The sequence below is a fragment of the Lepus europaeus genome, chromosome 1 (genome assembly GCF_033115175.1).
Source record: "Lepus europaeus isolate LE1 chromosome 1, mLepTim1.pri, whole genome shotgun sequence".
NCBI lineage: Eukaryota > Metazoa > Chordata > Mammalia > Lagomorpha > Leporidae > Lepus > Lepus europaeus.
In genome coordinates this window covers 54,890,974-54,906,786 of record NC_084827.1, presented here as the reverse complement: position 1 = coordinate 54,906,786, position 15,813 = coordinate 54,890,974, and the positions used below count along the sequence as shown (strand labels likewise).

The following is a 15,813-nucleotide window of genomic DNA, read 5'->3' as shown; positions in this document are numbered from 1 at the left end:
GCCTTTGGGGAGTCTGGGAGTAGAGTGAAGGTGGGGTATGTGTACCCACAGCCCCAGGGACCACCTGCAGGCAGACTTCCTGCAGCCAAACAAAGTGGGATGGAAGAACAGGAGGTTCATGGCGACTGCTGTCAGGCTTTGTGACAAATGGGTTGTGCAAAACTTCATGTTCCCACTTGTGGCGTTTCAAGTCGTGGTGAAGGATCATGGCCCTGCAGCGAGGGGCCTTCAGAGGCTGACACTTGCGCTTTTGTGTGTGTGTGTGCGCAGATATTCCACTGTCTGTTGGTATCTTGGACCCCAGGGCCAGCCCGACCCAGCTGAACGCAGTTGAGTTTTTGTGGGACCCTGCAAAGAGAGCTTCAGCGTTCATTCAGGTGAGCAGGAGGGGGTCGGGCTCTGTCCTTCCTTCGGGTCCAGCTTGTGGTTTCTCCAGAACAGCCCATCGGAGGGCCTGGCTGGGCCCTGTTCTGGAGAGGGGGAATCCACTAGCCTCGCTCTGGGTCACAGAGCTCGTGGGTTATGAGGGCTGGGCAAAGGGTTTGGAGTGTCATTTAAGATGAAAAAAACAGTGTTTCCCAGCATCAATAATTTAAAAGCAAACATGTTTTCCATGATAATTTCTATTATTGAATGACTTATTTCATTATCCAGCACCTGCTCTTACATACCTCAGTGAGGTGGAAGTGGGCAAGGGCGTGGCCTTGGCTTGTGAAGGCCAATCCACAGGCACTATTCAGTGAAATTTTTTTTAACATTAATTTTATTTGAAAATTATTACAATGTTATTGTATTCTTACAATAACAAATTATATTATAATAGTATTATTGTATCATAACAATAAATACACAGGCCTTAGAAGTTTGTGGGAAACTGGGAATTAAAGTATAATATACATTTTCTATTAGCATTTAAAAAATTACTTATTTATTTGAAAGGGTTACAGAAAGAGAGGGAGAGAGGGAGAGAGAGAGAAAGAGAGAGATCTCCCATCTGTTGGTTCACTCCCCAATGGCTGCCAGCAGCCAGGTCTGGGCCAGCCTGAAGCCAACAACCAGGAGCTTCTTCCGGGTCTTGCACATGGGTGCAGGGGCCCAAAGATATGGGCCATCTTCTGCTGCTTTTACCATGCCATTAGTAGGGACCTGCATCAGAAGTGGAGCAGCAGGGACTTGAACTGCTGCCCATAGGGGATGCCAGCATTCCAGGTGGTGGCTTCAACCTCTGTGCCACAGCACCGGCCTCTCTATTAACTTTTAGAAGTCTTCATGTATATTAAAGGACTTCTGTGTAGCAAGTACAGATTGTACATCCCAAATCTAAAAATCTCTTATTTGAATACTTCAAAAGCTTGAACTTCGAGCAAGATGAAGCTCAGAAAGTTTTGGATTTTGCAGCATTTGGGCTTTAGGATTTTTGGATTTTAAGGATGCTCAACTGGTGAAGTCTATGCAGATACTCCCCAAAGTCTGAAATCTAAGATACTCTGGTCCCCAGCATTTTGGATAAGGGATGGTCAACCCAGACTTCCCAGAAATATAAAAACCATTCTAGCCTTCTGGTTGTGCTTGACACCAGGATGCTAGAGAGTGCCTGGGGTGTGCTGTGGTCCCTGCTCTGAAGTCTGTAGGATTTTCCAGGGGAGAGGTTTCTGGGTGAGGAGGCACTGTGGGGAGCCAGTTGGGCTGGCCTCCATGTACAGGAACAGAGGTGGGAGGTGTGTCTTGTGTGCTGGGAGACTGGGAGCCGTTGGGCTGATGGAGTGCATGGGGTGTTGGGAAATCAAGGGAGTCAGGGGCAGATCTGCACTGCTGGGGCAGGCAAGGAGACCCCCATGTGGAGCGAAGCCCTTGGGAGCCCCGCCCCATCTTGCACCGCTCACTTTGCTGCCTGCTCTACCTCCACCTCCCAGGTGCACTGTATCAGCACGGAGTTCACCCCGCGGAAGCACGGGGGTGAGAAGGGCGTGCCTTTCCGGGTGCAGATTGACACGTTTAAGCAGAATGAGAATGGGGAGTACACGGAGCACTTGCACTCAGCCAGCTGCCAGATCAAGGTGTTCAAGGTAGGAGGGCCTGAGGTGGTCCCAGGAGGCTGACCCTGGCTCTTCCTCCCAGAGTCCCAGCTTTTGCTCAGCTTTCCCAGTCCCAGCTGCTCAGCTTTTGTCAGAAGTGTCAAGACCCCTGAATGTCAGGCCGGGATGGTTGGACTAGTCATCTTCAGATTTTTTATTTTTCTGTGCACTTGGTGGTTGCTCACAGGTGCTCACACCTGCATCCCCTTAAGCTTGCCTGGAGGCCTGGAGCCTCTCCTGTTTCCCTCTGCAGTGGCTGCCTCTTGGAGAAAGGCACTTTTTTTTTTTTTAGGGGGGGGGACCTGCACATTCCTTTCTCTCCTTGCTCCCTGCAGTCGTCTGTCACTGGCATTCATCTCATCAGTCTGGACTGATTGTTTCCTGAAGATGGTGGTCAGCTCTCTGACTTGCTTCCCCGCATGGTTTCAGGGAAATACAGGGCTGGAGCAGAGCTACTGTCATTCCCCAGCCATGACGGCAGCCTGAGCAGGCCCACAGTCTTGTCCCCTGCAGGCCTGACCTGCCCCATCAGCTTGGGTGGCTCCAGCAGCCATCTGAGGACAGGGAGCAGGGCCTCCCCTGCCCCCACCCCCACCCCTGGGCAGGAATTGAACTGATCAGCAGCCCTGGTGCCTGTCCTGGCATCCCCTTCATACACATTCAGGTGAATTTGGAACCTGTAGCAAAGTCCCATCTGCTGGGGCTGGAGTCGCTTCAGACAGGGGGCTCATTAATGAGAAAGCTGGGTCAGTGTTGATCTTCCTTAGCGCAGGTGGGTGACCAGTGAATGCCCACAGGTAGGGCTGTAAGCCCGGTGGCTGAGTGGCTGATCACTGTGGTATCCCATAGACAGGTGGCCTCTGAAGACAGGACTGTGCCACTGCCCTGTCTGTAGCATCTTCTGCAGTGCTTGGTGCCCAGGGAGCACTTGCCAGGGATTTTGATGAACATGCCCGTCAGAGCAGGTGTGGGAGCGGCAGAGTCTGCTCAGGAGACCACAGCTCCCATCTCCCATTTCATCCACGGTGATAAGATGAGGCCTGTGGGCAAAAGAGTTGCAGCCCTGGCCAGGCTCTCTCTGGATTGCACCACCCTGCTCTGTGATGCTGGCTCAGTGGGAGGGAGAAGGGGTGGCAGGAGCTAGTGCCTGTCACTGATCCTTCAGAAACCCGCTTAGGGATCATGAGGTCTTCGCAGGAAGTCGGCCCCTCTGCCATGTTTGTGTCTGTTGCTGTGCAGCAAACCTGCAGTCAGTGGCATAAAACCCTGTGCATTCCTTTCCTGCCAGTCACTGCGCTGAAGATCCCAGCAGATCTGTATCTCTTCCCAGAGCTCGAGGGAAGGGTCTGGTTCCCTGTGTTTGCTGGCTCCTTCGGGCCACTGCATTCCTTGGCTTGGGGTCCCTTCGCTCCATCCTCACGGCCTGCAAAAGTAGGCATCAAGCCTGACCGCCTCTTCCTTCCTCTCCTGTGATCCCATATGGCCCCATGGGGCTGCTCCCCCGTCTCCGTTTTCTGCATCTCCAGGGCCTGCCAGGCTTCACAGCTTCACCCCAGCAGTGCCCTGGGGAAAGGCCTTAGCATCTCCTGCAGAGACAGAACTGGCTCCCCGGGAGGCCGCCTGCCTCCACTCACAGAAGGGATGATCGAGGTGTGCTGAAGCCAGGCTGGGCAGAGCCCACCTGTCCATCAGCACTGCCACCCCAGGGCTGGGAACCCTGGCTGGTTAGAGTCCTTGAAGTTGGGGAGACAAGGCTTGAGAATATGGCCAGCACATCACAGCCTGTGGGGGTAAACCAGACTCCTCCCAGCAGCTGCTGTGGACCCCCACCCCTTCACCCCAACCCCATCACTCCCCATCGGGCACCCCAGCAATGTCTTGTGATTCTCTGTGGTTCGCAGGGGTTCTGGCATTGGCCCTGGTCTTTTCCAAGCTTCTCCCAGGGAGCAGCCTGGTGGTGGTGGTGAGGGGGTCCACAGCGGACTGAGTCCCCCAGGGTGGGGCGGAGAGTCAGGCAGGAGGGCAGGCCCTGTGTTGAGGGTGGGAGGTGAGAGGCTGCCTGCCCTTCTGGGCCTTGGCATGGGGTGGGATTATGCAGGCCCAGGGTCATCTTCCAGGAGCCACCTTGGCCTTCTGTGTGCTAATGGGTCTTTCTGTGCTTGCAGCCAAAGGGAGCTGACCGCAAGCAGAAGACTGACCGGGAGAAGATGGAGAAGAGGACTGCCCAAGAGAAGGAGAAGTACCAGCCGTCCTACGAGACCACTATCCTCACAGAGGTGCGTCGATGGGCCAGGCAGAGCCCCAGAGCCTTGTGCTGGGAGCTTAGATCCTTGGGAAACTCCATTCAGTTGTGGTGTGTTGGCTGCTGCGGCCCGGTGCCCGGGGAGGTGTCTCAGAGCTCTCTGCTGCCTTGGAGTGAATGCATTTGTGCTTTCCAAAGTTAGGCCTTTGTGTTTGTATGGTCACAGGTTCAAAATGAACAGGTGCAGGCAGCCTGTGACCAAAAGTCTCCCCCAAGCTGCCCGGCTCTGGGCAGCCTGTGTCTCTGGTCTGATGCTGTCTGCACGTGCAGCCAGTTCATGTGTGTGTTTGCTGCATGCTTGCCTTTCTGTGCAACAGTCTGCACAGACACACGGCTCTGCACCTGCTCTTGTCGGCTGCTGGCCGTCTGGAGCCTGTTCGCCACCCCTGCATAAAACGCTTTCCAGCACCTCACTCGGCTGTGCAGCGTTCATGTCAGATGGCCCCTTTGTGGGCATAGGGTTGTTTGCAGGCTCTGCTGTTTCTGGCTGTGGTGCCGGGAGCAGCTCTGCATGAGGAGGTCCTCTGCCTGGTGTGTAATAGGTGAGTCAGAGGCTGTAGGCACCGGCGTTTCCTTTTTTTTTTTTTTTTTTTAAGATTTATTTTTATTTATTTGAAAGAGTTAGATAAAAGAGGAGAGAGAGACAGAGAGAGAGAGAGGTCTTTTATCTGCTGGTTCACTCCTCAAATGGCTGCAAAGGCTGGAGCTGAGTCCATCTGAAGACAGGAGCTTCCTCTGGGTTCCCCATGTGGGTGCAGGGGTCCACGGACTTGGGCCATCATCTGCTGCTTTCCCAGGCTCATTAGTTGGGAACTGGATCACAAGTGGAGCAGCCAGTATTTGCACCGGCGCCCATACGGGATGCTGGCACTGCAGGCCAGGGCTTTAACTGACTGTGCCACAGCGCTGGCCCCACCAGCTGTTTTTTTGCTGCAGTAGATGTCAGAATGCATTTCTTCTTCACCCTGACACCTGTGCTGGCCTGCTACAGCCCAGCCCATAATGCCCAGGGGTGCTTCTGAGGTCCTCATCGTCATAGGCTCCTCTGCTTCCTGTTGTGGGTCAGAGCCAGCATCTCCTCTTTTACTGGGCTCTGGTTTTTGTTTTTTTACTTATTTATCTTATTAGGCAGGCTAAGAGAGAAAGAGAAACAGAGACAAAGATAGAGACAGAGACAGAGACATGCATACAGACAGCCTGAGAGCCAGGAACTCAATCTAGGTCTCCCACATGAGTGGCAGGAACCCTGTCACCTGGGCCATCAACTGCTGCCTCCCAGGTGTGCATGAGCAGGAGGCCAGAGCTGGAAGTGGAGCTGGGCCTCTAACTCAGACTCTGTGATGTGGGGTGTGGGCATCCCACTCTAGCACCTTCATTGCTAGGCCAGATCTTACTTTGGGTTCAGATCTTTTTGGAACAACTGTTACTCACTTTGTTTTGCAATTGGAACAACCAGTTGGTGTTGGCCATAGTGGGGTTAAGGCTGTGTTAGGAGAGCATGTAAGAGAAGGTTGGCCCGATCCTGTCCTGGCTAAGAGCAGCAACATGGATGTGTGTGCACCTGTGTGTGTGCACACGTGTAAACAGCCACATTCAGGGGAGTCTTTGCAATAAAACGGTAGAAGAGCTCACGTTGTGACTCACACATGTGTGTCCTGGAATTTCACCTGGCTGAGGACCTCGGTGAGGAACAGCCCCGCCCTGCCCTTGTCTGGCTGGAGAGCAGCAGGTGCAAGGACCACATTGTAAGGATTGGAACTCAGACCAGTTTCTTCCCATGCCTGTTCCATGCCTGTGCTGGCAGTGCAGCCTGGGGTGTGTCACACACTGCCCTGCCCACCCTGGTGACACCACTCTTTCTCTCAACCTCTCTGCTCCTCTCCTGACTTCTGTGAGGGAGGAGAAGTGCCAGTGAGCTCCCTCTACACAGCACGGGGTGTGTGTGTGTGTGTGTGTGTGTGTTGCACAGCCCAGTGGGGCCCCTCCCTGTATCAGCTACACCACTGTCGTCCTTGGGCTGCAGGGCTTAGGGCCAGCAATTCTAGCCCATGCTCACAATGGGGTCCCATGCGTGACAGTAAACCTGCAGGAATGCTTCCAGTGGGTCCTCTCCCAAGGGCGTCATTGCAAGGCAGTGAAGAGATGAAGGCCCTGTCCGCCACCTTCTTCCAGCTGGCAAAACCTGTCTGCCTTTGCTTGCTTTGGGAGACTCCCAGGTTAGTTTTTGGCTTCTGAGCTAGAAGTTCCCCGAGGGCAAGGATCGCCGTGGTGATCTGGTGATCTGGTGATCAAGCAGGTGCGCCTCCTGCCTGGAAGCCCAGTCTGCAGGTTGCTGTTAACATTGAAGTTTTCTGGCTGTTTTTCCTTGGCAGTTTCCTACGGCCCGGTTCTCCCAGGCCACGCATTTTGCCACATTTGTCCCATGAAGGCTGCTCTGAGCAACCGGCCCATTTTGTTTGAGCTTGCTCTTTTCTTGAGACCCAGGAATTCCCTTTTGAAGCTGTTTTCCTCGTGGGTTGGGTGTCAAGGACACTCAGAGACACCTTTGACGCTCTGCTGGCCCCGAGGGTAACTCGAAGAGCATCAGCCCTCTTTGCAGCTGCGTGTGGCTCCCTGATGTGGCTCTCGTGCTCTCCGTGGCCACTTGTGGGCTCTGTGTAAATGCAGGCTGTGTGTTGAGTGGTCAGGGTCTTGCACATTGGTGTTGCTGGATACTTGGGAGGAGCATGGTTCAGCTCTCCCTGCCAGGGCCACTGGCCGTCCTGAGGACCACTGCTCTTGACCCGGCTGCTTCGTCTCTCCCACAGTGCTCTCCGTGGCCCGACACAGCCTACCAGGTGAACAGCGCCCCCTCCCCAAGCTACAATGGCTCTCCAAACAGCTTCAGCCTTGGTGAAGGGTACGTCCACCTGTTCTCCCTCCCGTCCCTGGAGTTGAGGGCCCTGGTCTTTCTCCCCGAGCCGTCCTCCTTCCTGTCACTGGGGGTCTGACTGGGTTTCAGGGTCACAGTCTCGGCTGTGTTTAATGCTTGTGCACCTGCGCTCAGAATCACATCGATCAGTGTTGTCTTGTGGGGCGGCAGCCCGGAGCTCCGCTGGGAGAATTGGGACAGCCTCCTGAAGTGGCCTCCAGTGTTCTGTGGGGGAAGAATGGCCCTGGCAGACCACGTGGACTCAGAGGAGCTGCTGTTTGGACGGCCAGGGTGGCTGGTAGGGCCCTTCCTGTGTCTCGACAGCTCCTGTCCGTGTTCCTGGAGGAACATGAGTCCTCTCAGTGTCTCCACCCTGAGCTTGGGGCGGGTCTACCTGCCCTCTCAAGGGGACTCTTAAGCGTGGCAAAGACAAGTTCACAAACCATCAGAAAAGTTGTGTCTGCTGAGCCAGAGCTCCACTCCCACCTGTTAAAGCTGCCTGGCCTGGGCTCTCCCTGCCTCCACCCAGCCCATGCTCACTGAGCCATTGTGGTGGGACCACGGGCCAGGCCACCAGCCTGCACAGAGAGCTGCCCCAGCTTCTTCTCGGGTCTCCCATGAAGGTGCAGGGTCCCAAGCGCTTGGGCCATCTTCCACTGCTTTCCCAGGCGCATCAGCAGGGAGCTGGATCAAAATCGGAGCAGCCGTGCTCTGATGTGGCATGCAAGTGATGCAAGTGGCAGCTTAAGCAGCTGCACCCCAGCGCCAGCGCCTTTGCAAGTTTCCAGCGTCCCCGTTCAGCAGCACCAACTGCATTCACGCTGCCGCTCAGTCATCATGGCTGTCTCTGGAACTCATCTCACCGTGTCCCTTTCTCTCAACTGGGCATTCTGTATGTTCCCTGTGGGCATGTAGAAAGGTGTGCGGTTCTGGGTCCCAGCAGCTGCAGTGCAGCCCGGGCCCCGTTGTCAGCATGCCCGTCCTTTAGGCACCGCTTGGGTTGATCAGAGCCACAAGGATCTGCTAACAAGGGGCTGTGGCCGCTGCTGCTGACTGTGGGCATTGGGGGTCCTTGCTGGCTGGAGCAGTGTGAGCTTCCTACCCACACCCAGCAGTCACCTCATGATTTTGAGGGATCACACGTTGGTTCCAGTTTGCATTTCTCTTACGTGGGAAATTCTTGCTGACCCGTTTCACTTACAATGATCCCTGTAGCTGACATAGACAGGAGCCAGGCTGGGAGCCGGCACACCCGTCTTGCCTCTAGAAACTCCGTCTGTCCTTATCGTCTGTTCCTTTCCTTTGCAGCAACAGCTCCCCAACCCACCCGGTGGAGGCCCTGCCCCTGGGCAGTGACGTAAGTGTGCGTGTGCGGGCTCTATGGCTGGCGGCCCTGGGAGCTCCGGGCGGCTATCTCAAGGCCTCTCCTCTCTCCTGCAGCACCTGCTCCCGTCAGCCTCCATCCAGGATGCCCAGCAGTGGCTGCACCGCAATAGGTTCTCACAGTTCTGCCGGCTCTTTGCCAGCTTCTCAGGTGAGTGGGCAGCAGGGACACTCCTAGTGAGGTCATGTATCTTCCAGGATCTACCGCGGCCCCTGGGGCCCCTTGGGCACTGTGGTAGGAAGCCCATAGGAGAATGAGGCCATTTGCTCCCGTGTCTGACCCTGGGCCACAGGCTGGACACAGGAGATGTTGCCCAGGAAGTTTCTAGTGCAGCTTCATGGGGACTGTCTGGATGACCCAATCAAGATCCCCCCACCTGTGGGGAGGATGGGCCCTGGCCTGCCTGGGAAGGGCCCTTTATCCAGGCAACGTGGTGTCGATGCACCCTTCTTAACAAAACACTGCTCGTGGGTCTCGGAGCTGGGACCTGGGAGATGGAGCTGAGGCCGCAACTGAGACGGGAATGTGGTGATCCTTCTTTGAAGGCCTGGCTGGTGGAAGCCCTGAGCCAGGTGCAGCGAGTCAGAGTGATGGGAAATGCTGCTTCCAGGGACACCTGCGGCAGCGTCTGTGCCTCTTTCCGGCAGCCTTGGTGTTAGGGGTGGGGGTGCAAGGAGGATCGGATGCGATCCCGCCCTCTTGCAGTTCTGACTCAGAGCAGGCATGGGCACTGCCACTCTAGGGTAGTATGATGGGGGCTGAGGTGCCCCTGACCATGGCTGTGCAGGGTGGGGGCTTTGAGCAAAGGCTGGAAGGAGGGAGAGAGGGAGCCTGCTGAGCTGTCTGAGCAGAGGGGACGGACAAAGGTCACAAGGTGGGCACCTGCCTGGTGTGGTCACAGAGCAGGGGACCCTGGTGATCAGGCAGAGATGAGGTCGGGGAGGCGCTGCAGGCACATGCAGGCCGGGCCTGGAAGAATGGGTGAGAGAATGCCGGCTTTTATACCTGGTGGAATGGGAGCCTGCAGGGTTATACCCAAAGCTATGTCTGAGTGGCAGGAGGAAAGGGGAGGACCTTCCCCATAACACTTAGCTCTTGCAGAGCCCTTGTGAGGAAGGTGCAGCCAGGCTCACTTCCCTCTATTCTTAAAAGAATGATTTACTGGGGCCGGTGCTGTAGCATAGTGGGCTAAGCCTCCGCCTGTGGTGCGGGTGTCCCATACGTGCACTGGTTTGAGTCCCGGCTGCTCCACTTCCAATCCAGTTTCCTACTGATGCACCTGGAAAGGCATTGGAGGATGGCCCAAGTGCTTGGGCCCCTGCATCCATGGGGGAGACCCAGAAGAAGCTCCTGGCTCCTAGCTTCATATCAGCTCAGCTCTGTCTGTTGCGGCCATTTGAACCCACGGATGGAAAATCTCTCTCTCCCTCACTCTAACTCTGCCTTGCAAATAAATAAATAAATCTTTTCAAAAAAGAAAGAATTATTTATTTAATATTTATTTACTTGAAAGGCAGAGGCATTGAGACAGAGACTCCCACCCACTTTGCAAATTCCTGCAGCAGCCGGGCCTATGCAGAACTCAATCCAGCTCTCCTCTGCAGGTGACAGGGACACAAGTATTTAAACCATCCGCTGCTGCCTCCCAAGGTGTGCATTAACAGGAAGAGGAAGCTGGAATGGGAAGTAGAGTTAGGACTTGAACCCAGATGCTCTAACTTGGACCTCCCAGGCAGTCTTTTGACTGCAGCATCAAATGCCTGTCCATTACTTCCTTTTATTTTTTATCATATAAAAAGAATTTTAATACAAAAATAAATAAGACCTAAAATGCACAATATAACATCAGTTTTCTATATCACAAGGCATATCATAAACAAGTTTTCAAAATGTACTCTATTGCTTTTTAGACTGAACATTTCTTGACAGTTTGTAACACTTATGTAATCAAAGAACTAACTTCTGGGGCCGGCGCTGTGGTACAGTTGGTAAAGCTGCCGCCGGCACTGCCAGCATCCCATATGTTCTGGTTGCTTCACTTCTGATCCAGCTCTCTGCTATGGCCTGGGAAAGCAGTAGAAGATGGCCCAAGTCCTTGGGCCCCTGCACCCGCATGGGAAGACCCAGAGGAAGCTCCTGGCTTTGGATTGGACCAGCTCTGGCCACTGTGGCCATCTAGGGAGTAAACCAGTGGATGGAAGATCTCTCTCTCTGCCTCTGCCTCTCTGTAACTCTGCCTTTCAAATGAATAAAATAAATCTTTAAAAATCTTTTCTCTCCCTCTCTGTCTCTGTCTCTCCTTTCTTTCTTTCAGTAAGGAGCCAGAGACACAGGTAGATAGCTATAATCTGCTGTTTGACACCTCAAATACACACAGTAGCCAGAGCTAGGGCAGCCCAAGCCTGGGAGCCAGGAGCTCAATCCAGCTTTCCCATGCCTCACTTCCTTCTTAACCCTCCAGTCTCCTCTGGTGCTAAGGGACAGCCAACCCCCTACCCATGCTGCTGTAAATGTGGGGCAGTCATTGCACACTGCTGGTGGATTGTATGGAGGTTTGCACTTTGGGCAGCCATTGGCCAGTGTCTAGAGCCAAATGCTTACATGCCCTGTGACCCCGCCTCCTAGAGGCTGCTCATGACAGCGCTCCTGATGCCCACCAACAAGCAGACATGTGGCTTGTGGTATTTTTATGAAACGAGGCCTAGGTGTTAGCCTCCAGTGAGGTGTGTGCCTCTGTGCACCAAGAGTTGCAGGTGTTGCCATGGCAACGTGCTGATAAAGTCCATACACGTATGCATAGATTATACAGCAACAAAGTGCGGGGAAGAGGGCAGGCACAGGTGTGAGGCCCTCCTGGCTTCTGTCCACCCACACTGTGAGCACCAGGTTTCTGGTACCACGTGGGCTACATCTTCTGGTAATGTTTGTTTCCTTACCATTACTCTCTCCCTGGAATGGCTGGTGCCCCCTGAGGGTGGGGCTGGCTCTTTCCCTTTCCCCACCTCCCATGCAGGATCTACAGGTGCATGGCTTTGGAACCCTTTTCCTGTGTTCCACCTGAAGGGCAGCCATGTTTTCTCATTTAGGAGCCGACTTGCTGAAGATGTCCCGAGATGATCTCGTCCAGATCTGTGGTCCTGCAGACGGGATCCGGCTCTTCAATGCCATCAAAGGCAGGTGGGTACTGACTTCCAGCAGCCGGCTGGAGGCTGCCTCCCGGCCTGGGTGGCAGCAAGCCTGGACTCCGTGAGTGGACTGCGTGGTGGGTGCCAGGAGGCAGGGCAGGTGCAGTGAGTGAGAGGGGCCAGGGCTGGAGCCAGGGAGTGAGAGTCCGAGCAAGCTGTGGCAGCCCCACCTGGAGGCCCCTGCCTCTCCTGGGACTGAGGCGTGAGGGTGCCTCTAGATCTTAGTCTCTGAGCTACTTGCCCAGGTTTTCCTGTGCTTTGTGGTCCTGGGCTCTGGGCCACCACCTCCTGGGCTGCAAGAGGGCATTTGGTGTCCGTGGCCGTTCTCAGGAGCAGAGCCTCCGTGGTGTTTTTTCATTTGTTTTAAACAGCCATGTGGGAGCGGCAAGATGGCGGAATAGGAAGGAGCACATTGATAGTTCAGCAAGACACACAGGTTAATAAAAGTGGAGATACTGCAGGGTCAAGGAAGAGTAGGGGAAGAAACAGCAGCGGAAATTCTTCCGGAACTAGTGATTCACAGTGGACCTGCGTGGAGAGCGTGGGAGCCCAAGTTCGGGACACCAGCGGCAGACTAAACGCACCAGCGCTGGAACGCGAGGTGAGCCGAATCTCAATAGCCTGAGACACCAGCGGGCAGGTGGAAAGAGGAGACTGGAGGGAACGAGGCTTGAAGCTCCGTGGGGAAGAGTTCACCAGGCTAACTGGAAGAGAGAGGGGAAAAAAAAAGAAGTGACCGATACGGACACGAGTTTCTCTCCGCTCACCCCTCAAAGGCGAGCAAGACAAAGAGCAGGCGCCATTTTGACATACGTCATAAGCAGGGCGACCTCAGGTCTGCACCGGCCCTGAGCCTAGCAGAAAAACCTGACTCTGGGGGGAGGGGTGAAATAACAGGAGATTAGGATCTAACTTGGCAATCCAGTGGGAGACTGCAGGAGAATTGGAGCCCACACTGAGGGCAGCAGAGATTCCCTGTGTGGTCCTTGGGAAAGAGCTTCCGATCTCTGGCTCCTGTGGGTATATCATTTACCTGCTAACTACCTCCAATTACATTCAGCTGTGCGGAATTACTTCCCTTTTGAAGCAAAAAAAAAAGAAAGAGATTTACCACGCCTAACCTGGGAGTGTCATCTTTGACACACCCTTAACCCTGAGGAACCAAACCCAGCTCTCAGTCCACACTTATCTCAAGCCTCTAAGGCTCCACCTAAAGCAGACAGTCCACTTAATATAGAGCCATAGTGTAACAAGAAAAAACACCACAGTGAAGAAACCAAATATCTCCAACATGCCACACAACAAACGCAAAAACCAAGGTAACAAGAACAAGGAAGACACTATGACGCCCCCAAATGAAAAAGACACCCCAATTCAAGATTATGAAGATGATGAGATCGAAGAAATGCAAGATACGGATTTCAAAAAATTGATAAGAACATTAAGAAGTTCTCAAAAACAAATTCTTGAACTACAGAAATCCTTAATGGACAAGATAGAAAATCTCTCTCGTGAAAATGAAATATTAAGGAGGAATCAAAATGAAATGAAACAACTAGTAGAACATGAAACTGTGATAGTGACAAAAAACCACAATGAAATGAAGAACTCAATAGATCAAATGACAAACACATTAGAGAGCCTTAAAAACAGAATGGGCAAAGCAGAAGAGAGAATATCAGACTTAGAAGACAGAGAACAGGAAAGGAAACAGGCAAACCAAAGAAAAGAAGAAGAAATTAGAAATCTAAAAAATATTCTCGGGAATCTACAGGATACTATTAAAAAACCTAATATTCGGGTTCTAGGAGTTCCTGAAGGCATGGAGAGGAAGAAAGGATTAGAAGGCATTTTCAGTGAGATACTAGCAGAAAATTTCCCAGGTTTGGAGAAGGACAGAGGCATCTTAGTACAGGAAGCTTATAGAACCCCTAATAAACATGACCAAAAGAGATCCTCACCACGACACATCGTAATCAAACTCACCACAGTGAAACATAAAGAAAAGATTCTAAAAGGTGCAAGAGAGAAACGTCAGATCACTCTCAGAGGATCTCCAATTAGACTCACAGCAGACTTCTCATCAGAAACCCTACAAGCTAGAAGGGAATGGCGAGATATAGCCCAGGTACTAAGAGAGAAAAACTGCCAACCCAGAATATTATATCCTGCAAAGCTCTCATTTGTGAATGAAGGTGAAATTAAGACTTTTCATAGCAAACAGAAACTGAAAGAATTTGTTGCCACTCATCCTGCCCTGCAAAAGATGCTTAAAGATGTGTTACACACAGAAACACAGAAACATGGTCACCAATATGAAAGAAGGTAAAGGAAGGAAACCTCACAGCAAAAGATCACAAGAAGCAAAATTTCTCTTTGTCATAGAATTAAACTCTGATGCTCTGTTAAAGCAATGTGTTAAAGTAATCTAAAAACAAAAAGCAATTCAAATCAATTGGCAATCTACAAAAAGAGTTAAAGATTTTAAAAGCTATTATTAGAATTGCTATATTGGTCTATTATGCTATGTTATATGTGTGTACATATTGTATGTCCACATAGGAAATTTTATTAAGAGTTTTATTTTAAATGGCTTATAGATAAGATTGTCCATAAATTTAAGCTGCTAAAATCAATCAAAGATACATTTTAATTCGTGTGACCTGAATCTGTGTATCATATGTTTTAAACTAAAAACATTTTAGATGGTTGTGCTTAAGTTTACTGGCTAAACAAACTACACCATGTTAGATATTTAAGAGGTGTTTTCAGATACATGATTCTTAAAATTTATAGAAGGCATTGGACCTTCTGGTAAATGTTTTCTTAAGTTGTTATCTAATGGTTGAAACGGTTTGCTAAGTATTCATGTAATATTGCTATTGTCAGCAAGCGATCTAGGACTTGCTCCCTCATTTCTCTATTCTAAGCCCAACTTATTCTTTCATTTCTCTATTCTCTTCAAGGTAGGAAACTAATACTATTATGAAGGAATCTGTAGGACGCACAATTTAATCTTTAGACCTTATAAAAGAGATGGCTAACATTTTTCTGTAATAGTATAGCCAAAATAAGAACTTAAATAATAATCTCATAGCTAGATTCACTTCGCCATCAGCGAAGTATACAGTAAGTAGAAAAAACCTCCCTTTCAGACCAAAGGGAAAGAAAGTTTTAAAGTGAGAATATAATTTTCCTCATGGGCATTGTCTACCTTAGAAAAACTTCTACAGAAAATGCCTGTGACTATAGACTTGTAGTTCAGGCCACCGAAGATTAGAGATGGGATACAGGCACTCCCTTGACTTGCATCCTCTGGTCTGCTTTAACACAAACCAGGAGGAAAAGAAAGCTAGGCATCAGAAGCAATGGGTGGCAGGCCTATTAATGGCTGATCTGTACAGTGATCTGCCCTCAAGGAGACCCAACAGGCCAGTCCACTGCAGTGGCTTTCAATGTGGTAAGCATGGGCTTCAGCAGAAGTCAGCTTGTGAAGAGCCCTGGCAGCTCTGCCAAGAGTTGGATCACTGGAAATGGACCTGCCCTGGAGTCGAAGGATGCCCAGGTCAGAGCCACAGATCTTATTGGCTCTAAGCTGAAAAGCCCTTCACTCAGCCCAACTTCCAAAGTGACCACTGCAGCTGAGGGTATGGTCAAGTAGGGTCAGCAACATTGCAGGCAGAACTGTAAATTTCTTGTTAGAGATGCCCCCTGCCTTTACCTGGCCAGCTCTCCTCCCAGGCCAGCCAAGTAATGAAGGTCAACAGAGTGCCTTCCCCTAGAAGGTTCACACCTCCCTTAGGATGTACCCCATGTGAAGAGATAGATAGGTCTGGGCCTCTTAACTTACAAGGCCTAAAGCCCACCAGATTATTATCAAGCCCCTTCTGTCAGGTTCTATTTGCCTCTCAATCAGAAAACTTAATTGTAGCTTAGACATCACCTTTCTTAGCTCC

The 15,813-nt window shown here is 51.7% G+C and overlaps 1 protein-coding gene across 1 annotated transcript in view; it reads left to right on the top strand.

Annotated features, from left to right (window-relative positions):
* TFCP2L1 (transcription factor CP2 like 1) overlaps positions 1 to 15,813 on the top strand; it is a 51,613-nt gene that overhangs the window by 27,257 nt on the left and 8,543 nt on the right. The window contains exons 5-11 of the mRNA XM_062199025.1: positions 271 to 377; positions 1,914 to 2,066; positions 4,241 to 4,351; positions 7,185 to 7,276; positions 8,597 to 8,645; positions 8,729 to 8,822; positions 11,759 to 11,849. Of these exons, the coding sequence (XP_062055009.1) occupies positions 271 to 377; positions 1,914 to 2,066; positions 4,241 to 4,351; positions 7,185 to 7,276; positions 8,597 to 8,645; positions 8,729 to 8,822; positions 11,759 to 11,849 (697 nt within the window). The remainder of the gene's footprint in view (positions 1 to 270; positions 378 to 1,913; positions 2,067 to 4,240; positions 4,352 to 7,184; positions 7,277 to 8,596; positions 8,646 to 8,728; positions 8,823 to 11,758; positions 11,850 to 15,813) is intronic.